The sequence below is a fragment of the Podarcis erhardii genome (genome assembly GCF_964252035.2).
Source record: "Podarcis erhardii genome assembly, chromosome: 15".
NCBI lineage: Eukaryota > Metazoa > Chordata > Lepidosauria > Squamata > Lacertidae > Podarcis > Podarcis erhardii.
The window spans coordinates 22,956,149-22,975,711 of NC_138505.1; the positions used below are offsets into that span (position 1 = coordinate 22,956,149).

The 19,563-nt window shown below is 47.5% G+C and overlaps 1 protein-coding gene across 5 annotated transcripts in view; it reads right to left on the reverse strand.

Moving 5' to 3' along the window:
• BICDL1 (BICD family like cargo adaptor 1) overlaps positions 1–9,241 on the reverse strand; it is a 65,408-nt gene extending 56,167 nt beyond the window's left edge. Inside the window, exon 1 of one of the 5 annotated variants that reach the window (XM_081841868.1) lies at positions 8,363–8,875. In XM_081841868.1, the coding sequence (XP_081697994.1) occupies positions 8,363–8,809 (447 nt within the window). In that variant the 5' untranslated portion in view covers positions 8,810–8,875. Of the gene's footprint in view, positions 1–8,362 lie in introns of all 5 variants that reach the window. The other 4 variants (XM_081841869.1, XM_081841870.1, XM_081841871.1 and 1 more) reach the window with 4 other exon arrangements.
• Positions 9,242–19,563: the final 10,322 nt, after the last annotated feature.

A 19,563-nucleotide genomic window follows, 5' to 3' on the forward strand; every position in this document is an offset into this window, starting at 1 on the left:
AGTACACATTCTACTCATGTAAAAACACCAGGCAGGCCCCACAAATAACCCAGAGATGCATTTTAAATAAAAGCACACATTCTACTCATGTAAAAACATGCTGATTCCCAGACCGTCCGTGGGCCAGACTTAGAAGGCAATTGGGCCGGATCCGGCCCCACGGCCTTACCCCTGCCCTAGGCTAGCCCCAACCTCTCTCACCACCAAAGGAACACAAGTGAACAGCAGAGAACCTGCACAAGCAATGCTGACGCAAAACCCCACATATATTAAGTAAAATAGAAACATCGCCACCCGACCCCAACCCCACTCATCTCTCTCCCCCTCCACCTCTTTCCCCCTTTTCTTCCCAATGTCTCAACAAATGAAACCGATTTGTAAAAAATGTTACATGGGGGGGGGAGGGATAAGAGAGACATTGCACATATTTTTGTAAATCAAGAAAATATTTAATAAAAATAAATTGAAAAAAACAAAACAGTTCTGTGGTAGATAGATCAAGGGTTCAGCCCAGTGTAAAGCAGCTTTCTATGCTTCTCATGGATTTCAGGGAGGGGGTGTTCCCAGCCCTAACTGCAGACACCAGCAATTGAATCTTCTGCATGCAAAGCTGTTGCCCCACCACTGTGCTTTGACTCTTCTCCTAAAAGTAAACATCTCTGTCCTCATGGTTCGGAACAAAGGGTTAACTTAAACGGGAAAATGGAGCAGCTTTATACCAAGTCAGTATTGTCGTGGGATTCAATCACATACCAGGAAATTCAGGTCACACAATTATGGCTATTTAGGAGGCCTTTTGCAGCATACCTGCTTCCTGCAAAAGAGGAGACTTTCCAAGCTAAGGAAAGCATTGGGGCAATGCTATGAAAAGTGTGGAATAACACCTGCTTTGAGGCAATGTCATCTAACCTCCCTGCAAACAAATAAGAATGAATGCTCATTAAATAGCCACTATTGTCCAATCTCTCTTATTTTATTTTATTTTATTTATTTTTAAAGATTTTGTTGATTTACAAAAGTGTGCAATGTCTTTCTATCTGTCTGAAAACAAATCTAGATAAATTGTTCTTTTGCCAAACCTTTATCATACACACACACACACACACACACACATACACAAACACAAAGAAGCAGCCATATAAGATACATAGTAAAAAAATTATCATTGGATTGTCTTTCATTCTTTTATCAAGATGAATGCTCAATAAACAGATCATCTGGAAGCACACCCAAAGTCTCTTGTTCTCTTAAATAAAAACATAAAAATAGCCTGCTGGATCAGGTCAGCAGGCAGAGCATAGCCACCAAGGCTAACAGTCACTGGTATCCTTATCCTTAGCTGCCATTCCTCCCTTGCTTTCACCTCTGCCTAAAACCATTCCCTAGAACACCTGTATGATATCATCTCTCCTTCCTTCAAATTCCTCCAGGTGAACAAAGGAAGTTGTTTTATACCAAGTCAGACTCATTGGTCAATCTAGCTCAGTGTGGTCCACACCGACTGGCAGTCACTCTCTAGAATTTTAGACAGTGATTTGTCCCAGCCTTTCCTGGAGAGGCAGGGGATCAAACCTGAGACCTTCTGAATGCATCTACCACACAGTAAGCTTTTAAAGCAACCTTATTACATTTTTAGTGCCTCATCTCCAAGTAGATTGAAGGATAAAAAATGCATAGCATTTATATAATTCTGTTTGTCCAAAATGCTTCAGGCACACGATTTCAGCATGACCATGCTCCCTGGGTCTGATGGGAGTTAATGAAAATATCTGGAGGGCATCAGGCCACTTGCATCATCATCATCATCAATTATTATTATTATTATTATTATTATTATTATTATTATTATTATTTACCCACCCTTCACCCTAAGGTCCCAGGGCAGCATTGAAACACAATATAAAAACTATTTAGCATTAGTTTGGGTTTTTTTACTGCAGAGGGACTGAGTGAGTTCATATCGCAGGTCACAAGTAAGTTTATATCGGAGGCAAGAGTTGAACAAGGGGATTCTAGATTCAGGCTCCATCTCTCAGGTTGTCATGCTGCATGCCTTTAGGAAAAAAAAAGGCCAGAGTGTTCAATGGGCCTTACTCCCAAGAAAGTATGTGAGTGCATACAGGATTGAAGCTGTTGCATCTAGTGCAATTGCATGAGGGATGATTGAGAGCTCAATGACTACATATTGTCACTGAAGTAAACTCATGATGGGCCAGAGACCAGTGTGGCCTACATATTTGTGGAAGGTGAGAGAAACTTGAAATATGGCGAAGCAGAAGATGGGTGCCCAGCAGGGAACAGCTGTAGCTTAGGGGTAGAGCACCTGCTTTGCATGCAGAATGTCTCAGGGCTGGAGTGACCGCTGCCCCAAATCCTGGAAAGGTACTGCCAGTCAGGGTAGAAAATACTGAGCCAGATGGACTCCATATAGTGAAGGGCCATAGCTCAGTGGTAGAGCACCTGCTTAGCATGTAGAAAATCCCAGGTTCAATTGCTGGGAACATTCCCTGTGTGAAATCCATAAAGAGCATAGGAAGCTGCTTTATACTGAGCTGAACTCCTGATCCATCTTGCTGTTCAGGGATGCAGGAGAGGATATATTGTTTGGTTATAGCCTTTCCAGATTGTGTTAACAAATTCACAATTTAGCAGAGTAACATTCCCCTTTTTAAACTCACAGCGGATGCGTTTGCTCAGGCTCACTAAAGCCTCTATAATAACTGTTCTGGTATTTTCCCCTTATTCCCTCATAAAAGATAAGACACGACACAGTCTTCTATAAAAGTATTAAAAAAAGTTTACTCACTCACATTCTGTTCACAATCGGATCCCAGAAGGCAGACTTAGCTTAGAAAAGTAACATACACCTGGAAACTATCTCATAAGGAGACAGTTCCTCTCTTGGCTAGAAGCCAAGAGAGCATCTTTGGCTAAGCAGATGTTGCTTCTCCGACGAAAATAGCCATAGAGAGAGAGATGGCTGTCCTGCCCTATGCTTTTGTCGTTACCTGCACAGGTGAGGCCACACCCACCTCTAGTCACATGCAGAGGAAGTCTGTCCCAGCCCAGAAGGAAACAGGAAGTTTACCTGCTGGCTGGACAAACATTCCTCCCATGTGTAAACATGTTCACTCTAGGAATGTTGTACTTGACTGCTCTTGTGTTTCACATCCCACACTTGCTGAGTACTATTGACACTGACTGCTGGCATCAGCTCTCCAAAGGTTTCTGTCTGAAACTCTGGAAAACTGCTGCCAGTCAGTGTCAACAGTACTCAGCAAGATGGAGCATGGGTCAGACTCAAGGCAAGGCAGCTTTCTATGTTCTTCGTTGGCCTTTAAGAAAAAGGTCGGTGCTAGATGTATGCAAAGCAGTTCAGACTAGAAGCAATTTATAGAATGCTCCATCACTCCTGTATACATAAAGGGTCTCTCAGTGGTTTCCTTGTGTTTCCTAAAGCATTAATGCTGGAGGTCATGAAAAGCTCATTTGGAGGATTTAGTGCAGTCATTTCCAGGCATGAAGGAATTAAGGTCATTTTATATAGAAAGAGGGTGGGGGAGAATACAGCACCACACTAGGGCTAATAGATGGAATTTCAGGAAAATGGTCATTTTTGTGCTTTTTTCATAGAAGTTACAGGCTGGAGACAAAACACTCTCCCTGTCTAAGAGTCAAAAGCAGTTTGAAAGGGGAATTGATGATGTTGTGAATATTTATTTATTTTATTTATATCCCAACTTCCCTTCAATAAGCTCAAGGTGGCATACACGGCTGTCCCCCTCCCCAGGGTGGCTGGTCTCATCCCATCTCACTGTCTAGGGCCAGCAGGGGCTGATGGAAGTTGTAGTCAAAAATATCAGCAGGGCACAGGGACAGCTGCTGTAAACTCTATAGTATTGAATTGCCTCTACCTGTTCTGGAGGCTAGGACCCGAACCGATGGATTCAAGTTACAATAAAGAAGATTCTGACCAAACATCAGGAAGAATTTTCTGACAGTAAGAGCTATTCAACAGTGGAACACACTTTCGCAAGAGATGGTGGACCATGGGTAGGCAAACTAAGGCCCGGGGGCCGGATCTGGCCCAATCGCCTTCTAAATCCGGCCCATGGACGGTCTGGGAATCTGCGTGTCTTTACATGAATAGAATGGGTCCTTTTATTTAAAATGCATCTCTGGGATATTTGTGGGGCATAGGAATTCATTCATTTTTTCCCCCTTCAAAATATAGTCCGGCCCCCCCACAAGGTATGAGGGGCAGTGGACCAGCCCCCTGCTGAAAAAGTTTGCTGACCTCTGTGGTGGACTCTCCTTTCTTGGAGGTTTTAAAGTACAGTATATAAATCAAACTCAAAACAGCCTACTAGGTATCTGCATTAAAGTTGTTTGCAATGTGCTCTAAGTGGGGCATCCCTTGGGCTTAACTTGGAAACTACAGCTGGTATAGAATGCAGCAAGTAGGTTGTTGACTGGGGCATTTCTTCAACACCGTGTGACACCTCTGAGGGCGCTGCACTGGCTGCCAATATGCTACCAGGAACATTTCTCTTTGTAAACTACTTTGAGGGTTTTTTAAACAGTCAACTGGTGTATAAATTTTATGAAAGGAAACATTTCAAGGTTTCTACTTTTAGCATTGGGACCAGCTTACCTAAGGGACCGCCTCAGCCAATATATACCTGCCCAGCAACTGCAATTCTCAGACAGGCACTGCTGAGGGTGTGCTTAGCTTGCCCTAGAAACTAGGATTTCAGGATTGTAACTCCAGCCCTCTGCAATCAATTACCAGCCAGAATTGCACAGGTGCATGACATCATGTTGTTTAGCTACCTAATTAATACCTTTTTAGGCTTTCCTTGATGGCTGACCCAGTCACTTACACAATACTGATTGCCTATTTGCAAAAAGAAGTTTTGTTGTTTTCTAGAAGTGGTAAGATAGGGTTTTAGAAATGATTTTATTGCTTTTAGAAATGGGTTTTGTGTTTTATCCTGTACACTGCTCCAGTGGCCTCTGTTAACTAAGTAACTAAATGCTTAGTGGGAAGGAGAGCAGGTAGATCAAGGACCCAGCCAGACATCCTTGTTACTGTGCATTCATTATCATTTGGTGCTCATGGCAATATCAGGGAAGTTATGCATGCTCCTGCCTTCACTATTGTTTACACCTGCAGAACTCTTGGGGCAAGTGTTCTGTTTTGTTTTTGTTTTGTCCTGCTTTTCTTGCACTATTGAGCAAGGGTGCTCGTCTGGATGACAAAATGTAGTAACATTGGGGAAGCTTCACAGAGAATATAATAAAATAGAATGGTACGTGAACGGTCCAGTATAAGCCTATACTCTTAAACTACGGTGCCCAGAATTAGTTGAAGGAAAGAATGTGCTTGAACGTGCTTTAATGATATATAGTGTGACAGCATAGCTGTCAACGTTTCCCTTTTTTAAAGGAAAATTCCCTTATTCCGAATAAGATTCATCACAAGAAAAGGGAAAAATTGACAGCTATGGTACACAGCCTACGTGGGACGCGAGTGGCGCTGTGGGTTAAATCACAGAGCCTAGGACTTGCCGATCAGAAGGTTGGCGGTTCGAATCCCCGCGACGGAGTGAGCCCCCATTGCTCGGTCCCAGCTCCTGCTAACCTAGCAGTTCGAAAGCACGTCAAACTGCAAGTAGATAAATAGGTACCACTTCGGCGGGAAGGTAAACAGTGTTTCCGTGCGCTGCTCTGGTTCGCCAGAAGTGGCTTAGTCATGCTGGCCACATGACCCGGAAGCTGTACGCCGGGTCCCTCAGCCAATAAAGCGAGATGAGTGCCGCAACCCCAGAGTCGGCCACGACTGGACCTAATGGTCAGGGCTCCCTTTACCTTTACCTTTATACAGCCTACAGTTTCATCATCCCTGATCATTGGCTGCGCTGGCTGAGACTGGTGGGACCAGGAGTCCGACAACTTTTGAAGTGTTACTTGAACCACACCCCTGCCCTAAAGGGAAGGAATCCACAGAAAATAAAAAAGGCATCAAGAAAGGGTGAGTGGTGACAGGGATATTACACCCATTCTCCCCCAGATCTGCCAGCCTCAGCACTGTCTGATGCCAGTGTCATTCAGGGCACACTGATTGGAGAGTGCATAGGCTAGCATGCTGTCTCCTCATCCAATCAGCATGCCCAAAGAACTAGGCTAGGAGGGGCCAACGGTGGCATTTTATCCCTCCCCCTGACAACTGCCTGTGCTTGTTTAGGGAGGCCCTCTCACTCTGAGAATCAAGGCTTCAAAATAAGTTATGAAACCATGGAAAGTGCAAGTGGGACAGAGCATCGTCCTAGGAGCACAGCACAACTGCTGCTGACCATCTGGGCAACTATGAGCATGTTGCTTCCTGCCAAACTTATCCTCCTACTTGCAAAAATTGTTTTTTTGTGTGTGCGTATGTGTAAACAAAAATAACACAGTCCAAATACTGACAGGATAAGACCAAGGAGTTACACGTGGAGCCTACCCAGAGCAAGACCACACGGAGCTCCAACTCTCATGTACAGAAAAAGTGAGGAACCTGTGGACCTCCAAATGTTGTTGGACTAAAGTTCCAACAATCCCTGACAACTGCCCACACTGGCTGGGGCGGGTGGAACTTGCAGCCCAAGAACATCTAAAACAGAGAAGAGAAACCTGTGTCTCTCCAGTTGCCAAGTCCCATCAGCCCTAGCTAGCATCATCAATGGCCAGGGATTATGGAAGCTGGAAGACAGCCACCTCTGGAGGGTTACAGGTTAGCCAACCTGCTCTCATCTGTACTACTTAGGTGGCAATCCTTGGTCTCTCTCCCCCATCCCATTCTTTCTCAACTCCCTTTGAATGGGTAAAAGTAGGAGGCCTATAGAGGGGCTAGGGAATCTTTTTTCAGTGCCAGGGCCACACGCCCTTGTAGGGAGTCGCCTGCTGTTGGTGGGTGGGGTCAGAGGCAAAAGCAGATGGAACAATGTATGTTAATGTACCTTTGTACAGTGGGTTAGATTCTCTGCACACCCCTCCGTCTCTAGACTCCAATGAGACAGGCAAGAGGCATTACCAGAGTTTAAGGACATGTTTCCATCAGCCCTAGCTAGCATGGTCATACTGGCTGGGGATGATGGGAGCTGTGGTCCAGGACATTTGGAAGGACACCAAGTTGAAGACTGTTTTCTGTTGTATTTTAACGATTTCCCCCCCACCATTCATATGCTACTGTGATTTTAAAATAACTGTAAGCCACACTGAGCAGTACATAGGCCCTAGAAATGGAGAATACACATTTCTTTCTTTATGAAAATTCCAGACAAACAATAACACTCAAGAGGGTGCAAAGCAGGGCCAGAGAGAGTTGTGGCTTGGGGAGAGTGGGTGTGGCACAGGAAAGTCCCAAGGGCCAGACAGAGAGGCCTGGAAGTCCTCAGGCTTCCCTGACTCTGAGCTTACCAAATAGGGGCCATATGTTGATGGGGCTCCCAGCGCTAGAACCTGGTCAGACGAAGGACATTTCTATGTTGGGTGCATGCAGTTTCTGTATTTCAGCCAGTGCTGGCACTAAATATGTCTTCTGTAGCATTTGAAATAATTAAGGGACATCTGGCAAACGTGGAGTAAACAGGGCCTTCCCCTCTCCTCTCAGGACTGCACCTTTCAGATACTGCACACAGAAGTTCTGCTCTTGCTCTGCTCCACTGCTCAAACCTTCTCCGTGGCCTTAGCTAGAGGCACCATGACTTGCTAGGCCCTGGCAGCACAATCTATTTGCCAGTACCCTGAATTCAGTCCTCTCAAATGTGGTTAGGTTCCCACAAATGGCAGTCCTGAGCATGGGCAGAATACTTCCCCCCACACTACAAACAGGAGACCCCGAGACCCAAACCTGAAGTCATAAACCCTTATGAGCAATGACAAATTAGAAAGTGTATGTCACAATCCAAGATGCAAAGGTCTTGGGGAAAGAAAGGGGTGGCTGGGTGATGGGAGAGGCTCTCTGCACATGCTCAGAAACTTTTCCTTCATCATCCCCAAAAGATGTTCTCTGCACATGGTCAGATGCCCTTTGGTTGAATATTCACACCCAGGGTCTAGACTGTAGACCCAAGAACACACACATGTGTTTTGGGACCTGCCACAGTGGTTCTGGGTCTAGGCCTTCGGTATACCCGAGTTCACATTAACTGTCCCCTGCTTGCACGTCTGGGGTTATGGGGTAGGAGGAAGCTCCGCAGCCCCGGGCAGGCCACCTGAGTCATAGACACGCAGCTCTCTCCCTTCCAGAATCAGCCCCAGCGAGGGGCGGCTTCCCCTTCCCCTCCCCTCCTCGCCCTCTTCGTCCGGGCCGCCTCACCTCCAGCTTATCCGTCAGCTCCTTGTGCATTCTCTCGTACTGGCGGCTCATATCCTGGTTGCGCTCCAGCAGCGCCTTCCCGAGCCGAGCGGCTAACAGCAAATCCTTCTCCTTCTGCCTCATCAGGGAGAGCAGCTCCGGCTGCGGAGCCGCCTCCGCCGGGCCCATGGACTCGGGCTCCCCGGGCGCAGCATCCCCGGCGGCGGCTAGCAGAGCCAGCTCTTCCTCCAGCTCCAGCTCTCCTTCCGAGCCGCCCACCTCGAAGGCCGAGGAAGAGGAAGAGGAAGCGGCGGCGGCGGCGGCGGCGGCGGGCCCGGCTGTGGGCGAGCTCCGGCTGTCCTTGGCTCCCCCCTCCGACGTCGACTGGGGCGGCCCTTGCAGTTCCATGCGGCAGGCGCTGTCCAGTTCCGATGGTGCTGAAACGGGCCCCAAGCAGAAAGCGGACATGGCCGGGCCCCGGGCCACTCCAGGCTACGAAAGCCAGCGGAGCAGGGAGCCCGGAGCCCGCAGCGGGGAGGGAGCCGCGTTTCTCCTCTCCTGCCTCTTCCGTGCGCCCCTGCGCGGAGGCGAGCCGAGCCGCCCTGGGCTTGCGCGCGGGGGCCGCCGCCGCCTACTCTGTCTCGCCGCCCCGCTGGAGCCGCGCGCTCTCAAGGCGATCGGGACGTCCCTCCCTCGGCCGAGTTAAAGCAGCAGCAGCAGCAGCAGTCGTCGTCGTGGCTTTTCTTCCTGCTGCTGCCGCCGGCCCAGCTTTGCAGCGCCGCTCCCCGAGCCCCATCTCCGCCGAGGCGCCTGCAAAACATCGCGCGGCCCCGGGAAGCTCGCGGAAGGCCGCCGCCGCCGGCTGCTGCTGCACAAACAGCCAGCCGACTCGCAAGCTCGGCCCCCCGCCCCGCCCCTCGCCCCTGACGGCAGCAAACACCTGTTTGGCGGCCTGCTCTGATTCGCTTAGCCCGGTAGCTCCACACAAACTGGCCCACAGGTGCGGCCCCCTCCCCTCCCCGCAGCCCTGCCTTGACTTAACCCCCTGCATGCCCGGGAACTTTCCCTTCGCTCTCCTTGGCCTGGGCTGGCGCTGGGCCCAGTTGTTTGATTCACTAAGAAATTATCTCTTTCAGCTTCTGCCTTCTGGAAGAAGGTACTGTACAGGGTTATAAAAACTAGGACTAGCCGCCTGAGAAACAGTTTCTATCCAAATGCGATTTTGGTTTGAAATGCAGTGTAAGGAGTCTCTATGGGAGTATACTGTATTTAAAAATGGGGTATCAGAATTTTTAGGGGGCTAACCAGGTTGGGATAGCTGGCGTAGCAGGCTTGTTGGTTTTTGAATGTCTTATGTAGATTTTTTTAATTTCGTTGTTCTGTATGGGACAATGACAATAAAGATTATCATATCCTATGGTATTTGTAGGCAGCTGTATCAAAGAGCGCATCTCTAAGGGCATTGCTCTTCTGCTCTCGCCAGCCAGACTCTGCATTCAGGAATCCAGCATGTTGTAGCAGACCCCTATAAAACGTCTCCTCAGACGTAAGGCCCATACAGTTCAATTATATCCCAGGTGGGTGGTGATAGCCTCTGGCTGCAATCCTAAAGGCGCTGGTTAGAGAATAAGTCCGGTTGAATTTGGCCGATTTACTTCTCAGTAAACTGAGCTTCGTTTGTAGTGTTAAATAGCTTCCCTCCCACAGCTTCTTCACAGCCACTAAAACGAATTAGCAGATTCTCCCTGAATTCAAGGAAGGGTCCCCTGGCGATTTTAAGACTTCAGTGTGTTAGCGAACTAAGTTCTTTTCAGAGTAGACCGACTGAAATTAATTGGATCCAAGTTGCTGTTTTTACTACTACTACTACTAATAACTATAATACTACTAATAATTATACTAATAATTAGTGGGATGCGGGTGGCACTGTGGGTTAAACCACAGAGCCTAGGACTTGCCAATCAGAAGGTTGGCAGTTTGAATCCCCGTGACGGGGTGAGCTCCCGTTGCTCGGTCCCTGCTCCTGCCAATCTAGCAGTTCGAAAGCATGTCAAAGTGCAAGTAGATAAATAGGTACCGCTCTGGCGGGAAGGTAAACGGTGTTTCCGTACGCTCCTCTGGTTCTCCAGAAGCGGCTTAGTCCTGCTGGCCACATGACCCGGAAGCTGTACGCCGGCTCCCTCAGCCAATAAAGCGAGATGAGCGCCGTAACCCCAGAGTCGGTCACGACTGGACCTAATGGTCAGGGGTCCCTTTACCTTTTACTAATAATTATTATTTTATTATTTATATTCCATCCATCTGGCTGGGTTGCCTCAGAGAGAAATTCGATCTGTTAGTCACTCAAAGGTCTCCAAGCAACTTACAGTGCTGTTAAAACACAATCAGATTTAAAAAACAAAATGAAGAAAAACAAACCACAACACTCACAGGAAACTTTATTAGCACACTAATAACAATGTCAGAAATTAATAAACATAACCCCCTCTGAGCGATGCTCAGAGGGTGGCGATGACCCTGAAGCAGAGCGGGGGGGGGGGGCATTTTTCAGTTGTGGCTTTCCATTTGCAGAACGTATTCCCCAGTGAGGAGGTGCCTTCTTTAAAATCTTTTCTGGTACAAGTTCCTCTTGCACACCCTTTCCTCCAGCAGACTCCCAAGGGGCAGAAAGATCAATTAGCAGCACTTATTGTATGCCCTTGGGCACCTCCATTTTGTCCTCTACAGCAGTCTCCCAGGAAGTGGTGAAATCATTCTGAAGCAGCTCTGCCTGCCAGCCCTTCTTCTCTTGTACAGTGGTACCTCAGGTTAAGAACTTAATTTGTTCCAGAGGTCTGTTCTTAACCTGAAACTGTTCTTAACCTGAGGTACCACTTTAGCTAATGGGGCCTCCCACTGCCGCCGCGCCACACAATTTCTGTTCTCATACTAAAGCAAAGTTCTTAACCCAAGGTACTATTTCTGGGTTAGCGGAGTTTGTAACCTGAAGTGTCTGTAACCTGAGGTACCACTGTACACCCTTTCCCACACAGGCTCCCTGGAAGTAGAAAGATTTATCAGTAGCCCCTCAGCTCTAGGTCTTTTGGGCTACCTTCTTAATCTGGATGCCTGGAAGCTGGGCTTCTAGGTCATTTCGAACCCACTGCAAGGTGATCACCTCACATGGAGTCTCACTTTGCTATACAGTGAGGCTTCTCACTCTGCTCATCCACTCTGGTTGTGGTTATGTTGAATAGCTGTCTCCACCATTTATGTGACTGCAGAAGCTGCTCCAGCCTTTGGTTACTTCGCTGCCTATGCTTCTCCATTTGCCGACTGTGGTGCTCCTTCATCCACCTGAACTGCTCAAGGGGTGCTGCTGCTTCTCCCTCCATTTTGACTTCAGGCACACTTTGCTTCTAGGCCCTTTCCCCCAGGGAACACAGATCCCACTACTGACACCAGTGTTACGAAGGTTGAATGCCACTTCCAATCTCTTCCAATCTTGCAGAAGCAAGATTTCAAGAGGTTCCAGATGCTTACCCAGGGTTGTGTTTCCATTGGGAGTCAACACATGGCCAAGACTATGGTGTCTTAAAGAAATATGGTTTACTTTACACATATTTACATCTGGGTGTAGCAGGGGCGCCGACTTATAAAAAATATTGGGGTGGCCCATACCGGGGTCCTGCCCCAGGAAGTTTTCTAAATTTTAGATGAAAATTAGTGAGTTTTAAAGTTTTTTAAAAGTATTTTAGAGTCATATGATCAACATTAGAACCCCGAAAACTCGACTCTCTATAACTCCACACTCCGGGAAACTTGACAAGCCTGAAACACTTTTTGGCTTTGAAAAAAGAAACAAAACATAAACACGCACGGTATTTTCGTAAAAAGCTAATTTAATTTACAGTAACAATTATGCTTATAGACTATTACAGAGCAGTGAATATATAGCTCTGAAAAGACTGAAATGATATTTAAATTAATCCTAAACTATCATTAAAAGAATAAAACATAAAATATTGCTGTCGCACAGTAATAGCACTTTGATTAATAAGTGAAATAGCTAATTTAAGCTTACTTTGAATAAGGCTGAGGGTTCATTAAATAAAAATAATATCTCAAAGTTAATGCTTTAATACAGTTAATAAAGTTAATACAGTATGCCTAATACTGTATGTAAATACTGTAATACTGTATGTAAATAACGGGCTTTAATTGGGTCTTACACCCTAAAAATATTTAAGTATTTGAAAATAACAATTACAGTACTATAGTAATATAGAAATACAGTACTAAACTAGTACTAATATTTCGAAACTGAAAATTTAACATTCTGTATGTATTTAATTCTCTATTTTATAAAGATTTTTAATATCTGACAGTGAGTTTGGAGTAGCCCAATGCAAAAATCCTGAGGATCCATGTGGATCCATGCTTTGTAACCACGTTTTTGCACCACTGTGACCCTAGGCAACAGTGGGTGCGTGATTTTTTTGGTGCAAGATGTAGCCATGGACATGCTATGTGATCTGATGGTGAATTTGGGGTGACCCAATGCAAAAATCCTGAGGATCCATGTGGATCCGTGCTTTGTAACCACGTTTTTGCACCATTGTGGCCCCAGGCCACAGTGGGTGCGTGATTTTTTTGGTGCAGGCTGTAGCCATGGACATGCTATGTTATCTGATGGTGAATTTGGGGTGACCCAGTGCAAAGATCCTGTGGATCCATGCTTTGTAACCACGTTTTTGCACCATTGCAGCTCCAGGCAACAGTGGGTGCGTGATTTTTTTGGTACAGACTGTAGCCATGGACATGTAATGTGATCTGATGGTGAATTTGGGGTGACCCAATGCAAAAATCCTGAGGATCCATGTGGATCCGTGCTTTGTCACCACATTTTAAATGGGGAGGGAAGGAAAAACACAGAAGGGACAAGAAGCACAAGAGGGGTGTGCGGAGAAGCAGCTGGCTAAGAATGCAGGGAAGGAGTTTAACGGGGTGGGGGGGAGGAAAGGAAGGCAAAAGTCCCGGTCCCCCCAAGCCAGCCCTCTCTCTCTCTCTCCCACCTGCGAGTCCCTAGAGCACGGAGAGGAGGAGGTGGTGGGCTGGAGCCTGCACGCAGTGTGACTAGGAAAGAATTAGAAGGAAGGACTCGATCCTTTCCTTAACCCTCTGCTTGCCAGGAGGGCAGGGGATTCCCTGCTCTTTGTTGAGTTTGAGCAAACGCAGCAACAGAAGCGGGTGGGCAGTAAGACCCTGAGGCAGAATGCAGGAAAGCAGCAGCTTCCGCCTTCCCTCCGCCCGACCGCCGGATCCTATTTTTGCCTGATTTTTGCCTATTTTTGCCCCTGCGCTCCGGAGTCAGCTCCAGGGACCACACATTCGCTCAATAACACGCACAGACATTTCCCCTTACTTTTTAGGAGAAAAAATCTGCGTGTTATAGAGCGAAATTTACGGTAATAATTTTCTTAAATTATTGGGGGGGCTGAGCCCCCCCAAACGATTTTTTGAGGGGGCTCGGGCCCCCTCAGGCCCCATGGAGTCGGCGCCTATGGGGTGTAGATGGAGCAAGTGCAGGGTTTACAGCAGTCAGATCTCAAGAGGGGCTTGTTCCGCACAAGCTGTGCAGCATCAGATTCCAAGACATCTCCATGCCTCTGTCCCGGTCTCTCTTCAGCCAGCCCACAAGATGGTTCTGAGTCTCAGTCACTGCATGGAGTTCTACTGATTTCCTTCTCCTTGTTCCCAGAACATCTTGCTCCAGTCTTCTGTGTAGAAGGGCACTTTTTTCTCTGTGGGCACAGCCTGCTCCTGCCTGTTTTCAGTCCTAACCCTTTTTCTGCCCATGCTAACAATGGCAACTCTGTTTTGCACAGACCCAAGGGTCCTTCTCTGATGTGTAGATTACTGGTCATTGTCTCATAATGGCTCACATTCAACCAGCTGGAAGAGACTAGATTGCATAGGCTAAACCCAGGAATTTCCATCTTTCAGGAGAACTGCTGCACCCTGTATTTTCCCTTCAATATCCCAAATATTATCTAAATTCTACCATTTTACTAATTTCTAGCATTCACTAATTCTAGATCTGCAACATAATATTTTGAGTCATCCTCCAACTCGCCCTGTCAGAAGTCTGGCCACAGCATCATAGGCCAGTTGCAGTTTCTGAATTCTCTCCCAGAGCAACCCCAGGTAAAGCCCCAATAATTCAGCCTACAGTAATTCAAACACTCCAGCCACTGCTCTCGAAGTGAAAGATTTCCCCACATTGATTTTCTATGTCTGTAGACTCTGAAGCAGCCACAGACAGTTTGTTCTGCTCGAACTCAATTTGTCTTTCACAGAGCCTATGAGATTGTTTCCAGTCTCTCTCCTTTCTCTTCACCAAGAGGAAATGAGCATCCACAATATTACGCCTTCTGCTGGTAGAGCCCGTTATAATCCTCCTGGCCTGATTAGCAAAAGCCACTGTGCTGTTAGCATTAATCTCTAATGCCTCTTTCCAGAGCATGGCACACAAAGGGATTATATGGAGCAGGATTTAATCCACTCCAAACAAAGCCATGCCCCCAAACTGCTGGAGCTCAGAGGACTGGGTGGGAGAAAGGGCATACCCATCTCCCCACATATGTCAGTGTTGCTTTCGCACCTTCCTTGCACATAAGTGACACAGAGAGAGAGAGACAGACACATGGCTTCTGTCTAGTTCCACTCAAGTGCATTGGCTTACAAACCCGGAACAATGTGCTCACCCCTGCCCCAGACATGCCAGCACATCCCCCGCCCCATGTCCCACTTCACATGCTCCCTCTGTCGGATATTAATGCTTTGTTTACTTCAAGGTCATCCATTAATCTCCAGTTCAGAAACAACTCTGTCATCGTCCTCTGAATTAAATTATTGAATGCCATTTCCAGAAGCAGGCTGGGAGCTTGCTTTGAACTCCTTCATGTCATCATCCAGCCATTGACTGTGGTATGCACAGAAGCAGATCAAAGTAGTGCACCGATCCAAATCTATGAATGAAAGCCATTTAATTGAGGGCAAATATGAATGCATTGGAAGCTGTCCATGAAACTGTCTCTTGCTACATCAGTCATCCTAAATTATTTTGAGCTGTATACCCTGCAACCCACTGGCCGGCCAGGACATTAGAAGAAGTGAGGCAGGTGGAAAATGCTGGGAAATGGCAGCAAGATGTTGGAGCACACAATAGTGTGAGGCACACAGCCTGTCTGGCATCCCGCAAATGATGTTGCTGCCACAGAACTAACAGCTACTGCACCTTTCCTGGAGGAAGTATATTAGTGTAATTCCCTTCTCCCTCCTGTAGAGGGTTAAGACATGAGCACTCAGGTGACACTGCTCCTCTCTCTATCAACAACACCTGCTCAGCATCCAAGGCAAAGGACTGCAAGCTTCAGCTGCTGCCAAGTGCTCATTGAGACTGGTAAGGTGAAATGCAAGGAGCCCAGATAGTGGGCAGAACCAGAGACAACAGATAGAGCCAACTAATACCAGTTTCATTCCCATTCCATCTTCTTCCCTGTGGAGTTGTACAAGGGCAACACTGAGGTTAGGGAAGAGGAAATTACAGCCAAGGCCACCCATCAAGCTCATTGTAATAATAATAATAATAATAATAATAGGAGGAGGAGGAGTAGTAAATGTTTATTTATATCCCGCTCTCCCCAGCCGAGGCCAGGCTCAGGGCAGCTAACAACAATAAAATAATACAGCATTCTAAAATCATTTCATTAAAAAATTACTTCAAATCAAATTGATGGCAACCATTGGGCTAGAGTTGTGTGAAGATTGCCAAAGGAGGGAGTCAGGCTGTGCCCTGGCCAAAGGTTTGGCGGAATAGCTCTGTCTTGCAGGCCCTGCGGAAAGATGTCAAGTCCGCAGGGCCCTAATCTCTTGTGGCAGAGCGTTCCACCAGATCGGAGCCACAGCCGAAAAAACCCTGGCTCTGCTTGAGGCCAGCCTAACCTCTCTGTGGCCTGGGACCTCCAAGATGTTTTTGTTTGAAGATTGTAAGTTCCTCTGTGGGACATACCAGGAAAGGCGGTCCCGTAGGTACAAGGGTCCTAGGCCGTATAGGGCTTTAAAGGTGGGCGTGGGTTAGTTATGGGTAGGTGGAGCTAGGGTGAATGGGCACTGCCCCACCAAATGGACCAGCCTTCACTGGTTGCTGTCTGTCTACATCTCCTTTTGTTCTCCCTAAGCTGCTTTCCCCCAGGGACAAGATCTACCCCATACTCATTTATTATTATTATTAATAATAATAATAATAATAATAATAATAATAATAATAATAATTTAATACCCCACCCACCTGGCTGGGTTTCCCCAGCCACTCTGGGTGGCTTCCAACAAAATATTAAAATACAATAATTCATCAAATATTAAAAGCTTCCCTAAACAAGGCTGCCTTCAGATGTTTTCTAAAAGTCAGATAGTTGTTTATTTCCTTGACATCTAATGGGATGGCGTTCCACAGGGCGGGTGCCACTACCGAGAAGGCCCTCTGCCTGGTTCCCCGTAACTTCGCTTCTTGCAGTGAGGGAAGCACCAGAAGGCCCTCAGCGCTGGACCTCAGTGTCTGGGCAGAATGATGGGGGTGGAAATGCTCCTTCAGGTATACTGGGCCGATGTCGTTTAGGGCATTCCATGCATACCCCATGGCCAAGATGTTCCCAGTTGTTCCTCCATTGGGTTGTTAATCTACATGATCCACTACCAGCCTGAGAACCACAAGCAAGTGGTAGGTGGGGCCAGAGTCAAAAGTGGGTGGAGCAACAAATGTAAATGTCACCTTTGTACAGTAGGCTAGTTTCTACTCAAACAGCCCTCTCTAATCTCCATCAAGCAAGGAAGAGACATTATCAGAGTTCAGGTAAAAATACTCTGCAGGAGGGGGGAGAGAGAGAGTTCTGAGGGCAAACTAGACCATAGGTAGGCAAACTAAGGCCCAGGGGCTGGATCCGGCCCAATCACCTTCTAAATCCAGCCCACGGACAGTCCGGGAATCAGCGTGTTTTTACATGAGTAGAATGTGTCCTTTTATTTAAAATGCATCTCTGGGTTATTTGTGGGGCATAGGAATTCGTTCATTCCCCCCCAAAAAATATAGTCCAGCCCCCCACAAGGTCTGAGAGACAGTGAAAAAGTTTGCTGACCCCTGAAGTATACCAAGATGATAAAGGGTCTGGAAAACAAACCTGTGATGGCCTGGGAATCTGATTCAGAGGCTGAACCCGAGGAATCTCAGCCTGCACAGGAGTCCCCGCCTCCACGGCCGGCTGAGCTGGGCCAGGGCCTTGAATCTGAAGCGCCTGCACCTATGCCGGATCCTCAGGAGCAGGCACCAGATGAATCCACTCTGGCTCCGGAGGTGATTGAGGACCCATTGCCTACAGGTGCGTCTCTCCCAGCCCTGTCAGGGGAAGGTGAGTCTCCCCCTGGGTCCAGTAACCCTCCAGCCTCTCCTGAGCTGCAGAGGCTCAGGGCAGAGAGGCCGAGGGAACTGGTTTCTCTCAGGAGGAGTGCTTGCCTTAAGGCCAGGAGAGGCGGGTCACCTGTGGGCCGGGACCGCCCTTGGCCTCAGAGAAGATAAAGGCCAGTCAGCCCGGTCCCAGGTTGCAGGAGCAACGACGACGTTTGGAAAGCTGCTACTGCCAGCACCCAGACCTGTCTTTCCGGGGTTCCCGACCACGCCCGGCTTTTGCTTTGAACCCAGCTTCCCCCTTGGTGGACAGTCTCCAGACCCTCAGCCCAGGACCAGACTTTGACCACGCCTCATGGTAACCCCCCGGGACCAGCACAAAACCTTATGAGGAACAGTTGAGGGAACTTGGTATGTTAGCTAGGCAAAGAGGAGATATGCAATGTTCTTATCTCTAAAAGGTTGTCACACAGAAGATGGAGCAAGCTTGTTTTTTCCTGCTCTGGAGGCTAGGACCTGAAACATCAAGAAACTGACAGTAAGAGCTGTTTGACAGTGCAACAAACACCCTCAGGAGGTGATGAACTCTCCTTTCTTGGAGATTTTAAAGAGAGGTTGGATGGCAATCTGTCATGTAAGTAAAGGTAAAGGTAAAGGTACCCCTGCCCGTACGGGCCAGTCGTGACCGACTCTGGGGTTGCGTGCCCATCTCGCTTAAGAGGCCGAGAGCCAGCGCTGTCCGAAGACACTTCCGGGTCACGTGGCCAGCGTGACAAAGCTGCTCTGGCGAGCCAGCACCAGCGCAGCGCACGGAAACGCCGTTTACCTTCCCGCTATAAAGCGGTCCCTATTTATCTGCTTGCACTTAGGGGTGATTTCGAACTGCTAGGTGGGCAGGAGCTGGGACCAAACGACGGGAGCTCACCCCGCCGCGGGGATTCGAACCGCCGACCATGCGATTGGCAAGTCCTAGGCACTGAGGTTTTACCCACAGCGCCACCCCCGTCCCAATCTGTCATGTATGATCTAGTTAATATTCATGCATTAATGGGAGTTAGAATAGATGCCCCTTGGGGTCCCTTCCAACTCTACAATATTATGATTCTATGATCCTGGTATATTGTAGCATCAGATTGGTTTGCTCAGGATAGGAAAGGTTATTGAGATATTCTCATACTACTGGGCTTATTGATATGCAGCCATAGATTTTAGGGGCTGCTATATGAACTAATTCAAAGTAAAAAGGTAAAGGTAAAGGGACCCCTGACCATTAGGTCCAGTCGTGACCGACTCTGGGGTTGCGGCGCTCATCTCGCTTTACTGGCCAAGGGAGCGGCTGACGCCCGTTTACCTTCCCACTGGAGCAGTACCTATTTATCTACTTGCACTTTGACGTGCTTTTGAACTGCTAGGTTGGCAGGAGCAGGGACAGAGCAACAGGAGCTCACCCTGTCGCAGGGATTCGAACCACTGACTTTCTGATCGGCAAGTCCCTTTTAATTCAAAGTAGTGTTCCCTTTATTATATAGCAGGACCTGGGGGAAGGGGAGTCTTGACTTTGTGAATTGCTCCTGCATGACTCGTTTTATAAGATGCTTCTCTATGGAAAACAGCAGATCTTCATCATATCCTCTCAAATTGGACCACATCTACACAAAACATTTTGCTATATAGCATGAGCTTTAGTTACTTATCAGTGTCATCAATTGTTCCTTGACAATTTCAACCTTACTAGCTATATATGCCTCATTTAAACAATGGTGTTGCTATGGTGACTAGG